The 6329-nt window shown below is 33.0% G+C and overlaps 1 protein-coding gene across 1 annotated transcript; it reads right to left on the bottom strand.

The window, feature by feature from the left end:
• Positions 1–1670: 1670 nt before the first annotated feature.
• On the bottom strand, positions 1671–4777 carry LOC107929963 (autophagy-related protein 18a). Its single transcript, XM_016861519.2, has 4 exons — positions 3740–4777; positions 3303–3501; positions 2585–2711; positions 1671–1961 (listed from the first exon to the last, which is right to left on the bottom strand). Exons 1-4 carry the CDS (start codon positions 4568–4570, stop codon positions 1871–1873), a joined length of 1248 nt encoding a protein of 415 aa, XP_016717008.1. The 5' UTR covers positions 4571–4777; the 3' UTR covers positions 1671–1870.
• Between the last annotated feature and the right edge of the window lie 1552 nt (positions 4778–6329).

Genomic DNA, 6329 nt, shown 5'->3' with positions numbered 1-6329 from the left:
CCCAACCCATAAACAAATCTAATTAAAATGCATCAAATTACCCTTTAAATTAATATATATATATATTACTTTTTATTAACTTATGCATTGGATTGGATCTCGGAACATAACTTCGAACGTGCTATAAACTTAAAAAAAATGTATAAATTAAAAATATTTTTTTTGTTAAAAGATATATTTTTAATTATTTTATTTTTTAAATGATTTTGACTTTAAAAAAGAAAAGGCAAAATTTTCAGCAAGTCCCTATATGTCCATTTATTTTTTTCCTGTTCACCATGCCTCGTGGCACCTTTTTAGTGGTCCACATGTCAAGATGCATTGAATTTAACACCATTAGATCGAAGTATTTAAAAGATTGGATGGAACAAAAATATACAAATTAAAAATATAGATACCATATTAATAATTTTGTTAAAGTATAGGGGTAAACCTTACCATTATCCCCATGCATATATTATGAGTGATAGTAAATCTTTTAACTTTTGTTTGGATAAAATTTTTTAATTTTAAGTTATTTTAAATTCTTTCATTTCAAAGTATTAATCTATTTATTTATTATTAAAGTGTTTTATTAAATTGGTATTACTCTCTTAGAGTCACCAATCCAGTTGTTAAATTAAGAAGATATTTTTTAGTAATTAAAATAAGTTATATTATTTAAGGGTATTTTAATCTTTTTTATTTTAAAAAAATCAATAAAAATATGCATATGGTTGGATTTGAATATAAACAAGTTATATTAGTAAAACCTTTAATTTACCACTCAATTAAAACTTTATTTATTTTTATACATATTAATTTTAATTATCTCACTTCGTTATTTCCATCAATTGTATATCTATACTAATGTATTGATTGAGTTAGTGTTACAAATAAATTCGATACCAACTTAAGATTTACAACAACTCAATGATAAACAATTAAATCTATTTTTTTAATTTTAATATCGTATATATTTTATGTGTGATTATTATTAATTAGTTTCAAGTCATACGTTTCATTGTCTATTATATATATTTTTAAACACATATCTTTATTCTAAATTTGTAATTTTCAGATGCATGCGTGATAAAATTTCTAATATCTATAATTATTTTGGTTAGTTAAATATTAATAAAAGAAATTTTCTATTAGAGTTTTATGAAATAAAATTATATTTATAAAACATGATGATATTAAAAATTAAAAATACATATATATGAGAAAAACATGTGGATAATAATATAAAATATAAAATATATATATATTAAAATTAATAAAAGATTAATTACACAAATAGTGACTTAATTATAAAATTTTTTCATTTTAAGCATCTAAAATAAAATGTTTAAAATTTAAGTATAAACATTAAACAATTTGCTCATTTTAATCACTCCTGTTAAAAACTCTAAAGAATTGTGTAACACGCAACACATTACGTCCAATGATTGATCCATGTGTAAAAAAAAATATCATGTCAAAATTCAATTTGAAATGGAACCATATGAATTAAATGAAATTTAACAGAGTTTATAAGAAATTTTCAAAAACCATTTTCAAGGTGAAATTTGTGTTTATTAAAATATTAAGACAAAAAGGTAAAATCATTTACGAAAATTTAGAAATCTAATGAACTCCCTTAAATCTTCAGTCCAAGCACATTCTTAAATAAAAGGAATCCAATTATGAACAGCTGAAATTTATGTACTTTTTCTTAGGAACAATTACGAACTTTACAAAACTACGCTTAAATATATATTTACAGATTGGGAAATGCATTAAGTGAATGATGGGAAAGGAGGAAGTGGACCGTGGAAGATGCCAAATATTTGACCGAATAAGATAGAGAAACATATATTTATAAATATGTATATATAAATGTAAATCTTCAGAAAGCTGCCTCTGGCTTGAGAAAGTTGTGATATTCCAGCTGAGTCATTTCCCCGCCATTCACCGGATCAAATTGGCATCGGTAGAAGCTGCATTCAATTATATCAATTACCACTTTTAGACCCTTCCTATATATTTATCCCATAAAAAATTTACCCTTCAATAAAAACTAACATAATAAATGTAATAATGTACAAGACCAAGGGAAAAGGATGCAAGTCAACCCCATGTCATGTGCATGTTAAGTACATAAAACAATTCCTGTACCCATATCATGCGGCATTTTATCGTTGCATTTGTACTACGTTGTGATCATGTCGTTTTTAAAATTGCTAGCTAGAGGGGAAGAGAGAGAAAAGTCGATATAAATATTATCAGGGGTTTTGGCAACCTCAAGGGGAACATTTTGAAGACATCTCACCTATATGCTTCAAGGAAATTTCCTAGGAAAATTTACTCCAAGCAAATTTTACAAATTATGCTCTGACAAACAGATAACTCTAGGAGAGCGGTGGATCAACAACTTCTATGTTAAGGTCATGTTAAGTCACATGATACTTCCTAAAGTTACCCCAAATGTTAGTTTATGGATTCATCAGCATACTAAAATTAGACTTAAACAGCAACCATAGAAAATTTTATACCGATTATTGATGGTTGTTCCAACCAATTTTTTTGATACCATTATTGGTCTTTCGTTTTTCCTTCTTACCTTCCATCAATGCCAAGAATTACCACTGTATTCTTTTGGTGACCGAAAGCAACAAGGTACTGAGAACCTTCAACCAGGCGGAACTGAGCCACTGACCATTCTGAACTGAAGTACTTTGGTAACACACCTGCAAGCAGAAAACATATTTACATGATTACCATGGTACACTCCCCAAAAACAAATAAATTTCTCAAACAACTAATCTCTAGATATATTAGACCCAATCTTGTTAAGGTCTGCTCAAGTGCTAGTTTATTTGCTGCCTGAGTACTTGGTTAAGTCTCCAATATGCAGAAAACCAGTTTAGATGCTCATCATAGTTGCTCAAGAAATTTTTGAAGACAATAATCTCAAATGCCTATTTTCTAGAGCTAAAACAGCCACAACTTTCTTTCATGCTATTAGAATGCTAACTTGCTGAGAAGATATCCTTGTCATTTTCTCATGCTACGAGTAACTAGTACCTTAGATATAAAAAAAAAAATGGAAGATATCAAAGCTTATTCACTTGGATGTTCTTGTTCCATGGCTTCTATTAATATAATTCAGTAAAGGGAAGCTTAAGCATTTGCATAATCTAATAATTCTAGGGAAAGAAAATGAAATAGTTCAATTGTCAATTTTCACAGATACCCAGTGAAGATTAAACACAAATAGAATTACATTGTTTAAAACAATGAGAAGAGCAAATGCATGGGGCAAAAATAGGGCATTTTACCTTTGATAAAAGAAAGAGATGAATGGGGAGATACAACAGGCTCCGATGTACTTCGTGATTGGGTAGTGCTAGGAGATCCGGCATTAATTTTAAGGCTGAAAACATGGACAGTGCCTTTGTCACTTGAAACTGCTAACCATTGGGTATTTGAAGAGAATGCCAAACTGTAAATTTCAGCTCTATCTGCACCCCTCCTTACCTATGTTCAAATACAAGAGAACTTTCAGAACATAAAAACATTTTAGGAGTAATATACGAAAGTGAGATATTATTATGTTTAATTCTTACATCAACTGCACATTAAAATTAATACAGTGCCAGATGATAGTGCAATAAAAAGCCATTGAAGAGTGGATTTTTTCAGCTGCATAGAGTGCGAGAAAAGACCCTATGATGAACTGAAAATGGAGCGGTGTTAATAGCATTGAGTAACATACCTCTTGCAGCAAGCTTCCATCAATGGTATTATAAATGCGAACCAGCGTCCCTTTAGTGCTAGCGGTAGCAAGCAACTGGCCATCCTGCGACAGCGCAAAGCACGCAATTCTCGAATCATGAGCCATGATGAACTTAGTCCTCTTCGAGGCGTAATGCTCCACCCTAACCTGCCCCTTTTGCAATCCAGGGCAAACCAAAACCAATGATGCTGCTCCCTGAGACACCGCGCAGAGTCCTTTTGGATTCGCGATGGTCTCAATCTGGTGTAGGAGCTTTAAATCCACAAAATTGTAAACGAAAATTTTCTGTTCCAAAACGACTATGATTCGGTCCCTCCGAAGCCGAACCGATCTCACTTCCGAACGAAACGAAAGCTCGCTGATGCACCGGCTTTGGTGATCGTCCCAGATCATAACCTTATTAGGCGGGTACTGCGGATCGGGTCCACCACCAACAAGAGCCAAAATATTACACCGAAAAAGCATCTCAACAACCCCGATACCGCCACCGCGATCGAAGTCTCGGCGAAAGATCTCGCGAAATGGATCGCAATTGTAGATTCGGAAGCCATGGTCAGTGCCGGCGGCAAAGCAGCCATGATCCTGGTTGAAGGAGAGGTGGAGAAGAGACGACGGAGCCACGGCTGGAGGAACCGAATCGGGGGGGTTCAAAAGTGGGGAGTGAAAATTAGGGTTAGCATCGGAGTCCGTTTCGGAAGAAGGGTGATGTTGCATGGGAGGGATAGATTCCCGGTCGTGATTAGATTGATCGGTGGGGGAGAGGAAATTGGTGTTAGGATTAGTGTTAGGATAAGCTGAGAGGGTGGCCATTGGATGGATCTAGAAAACAGTTATGGAGGATTCTAGGGGCCGACGGCGTTAAAAACTAAAAACTAAAAACAAGCAGAGCAAAAGGGAATAGGGAAGAGAAACAGAGCAAATTACGATGGTGTCCTACTGGAAGAAGAAGGGGAAGGACAATTGTGTCCTTTTCTGAGATTATGGTCCGTTTGGGAACATAGAAAAACAGTAAGAAATTTCTCTTGATGACACGTGTCCATAGAAAATAGAGAATTTTGCTTCGTCGCTACGCCAACTTCCTTGAAACTGAAAGACGGAAGATTTCTGCTTACTTAATTTTGTGTACATTTATCAATAATAAATATTAATTAATATATAAATATATGAAAATACAATTTATTATGCTGAATATGTTTTTAATAATAAAATTAAGATTTATCCTTATAAATTATTTTTACAATTATGTTATTAGATATTGTTTTAAATTAATTACAATTTAATTAATATTATAATTATATATTAATTAAAAATAAAATTTATCATTATAAATAACCTTCAATAATATAAATTTAAGTACCAACTAGGTACTTTTAGACAAGTTAATATGATTAGATTATAAACTATTTTAAAATTGGGAAATATGTTATGATAATCTCATATCAATTAGACAAGTTAATTTTGAACAAGATTCATAAAATTTAATTTGGTTATATTTGATACGATTTGAATTTATTTTTTTAAGTACTAAAATTATTATTTAGTTTTAAATAGAAAAATTATTTAAAATATAAATTGATAAAAATAGTTTTTAATATTAAAACTAAAAATTTTGAATATATTTTAAATGCACTAGAGGTGGCTTGGCAAATGGTAAAACAAAGGCGTGAGAGTCAGCTTGCGATGATACAATGAGAAAGGCCTCCAGTGGGTTGGTTCAAAGTCAATACAGATGATGCACGCAATACCGAATGGGGACATGCTGTTGCGAGGGTGTTGTTTTGTGTTTGATGCTGAGTTATAGGGAGTATACGACGGATTGAAGGTTGCATGGAAACTTGGGGGCAGGAAAGGTTTTATTGGAGGTCGATAATCTCGCGGTTGTGAAGGTCCTTGGTGGCTGCAGCGGGGATGAAACTGAACTGAATGTTGTATGCCGGTCTATAAAGGAAATGCTCAAGCGAAATTGGGAAGTGCACCATACCTATTGGGAAGGCAGTGCATTAGCTAATTTGAATAAATTATCTAAAGTGAAATATCCGCGATGGAACATGAAAACATCGATGAAGGGGATATGGCTAATCGTTCTACTAAAAAGGTTCGCATCAGGGAGACGGAGGGTGATTTGGATGTGGTCATGGACTCAGTTCCGACTACAGGAAACCTTTGTCATAGAAAGATTGTTTGCTGGGTACTGGACTTCGGGTTGACGAACGAACAAAAGCCATGAATAATTTTGATAGTGAATGAGACTTTGAGCTGTCGGAAACTGACATTGTACGTTCATCGGTTAATGGGATCCCATCAATTTACTTTTCTGAGCACGTGAATCAAGTCATCATCAAGGACATGGCTTGCACAGTGGTAATCAAACTCCTCTGAAGGAGCATTGGATACTCAGCGTTTTACAACAAGGTGTGTTCTCTTGGGAAACCGTCCCAGCCTTGGCGAAATTTCAAAGCTCAGAAGATTTTGAGAAGGTCTTCTACCAAGGACCTTGGATTGTGTATGGATAGTACCTTACTGTCCAACTTTGCCAATAACATTAATGTCAATTAAATTAATATTTAAT

Source organism: Gossypium hirsutum, chromosome A12 (assembly GCF_007990345.1).
Source record: "Gossypium hirsutum isolate 1008001.06 chromosome A12, Gossypium_hirsutum_v2.1, whole genome shotgun sequence".
In the NCBI taxonomy this organism is placed as follows: domain Eukaryota; kingdom Viridiplantae; phylum Streptophyta; class Magnoliopsida; order Malvales; family Malvaceae; genus Gossypium; species Gossypium hirsutum.
This window is presented reverse-complemented; position numbering and strand designations above follow the sequence as displayed.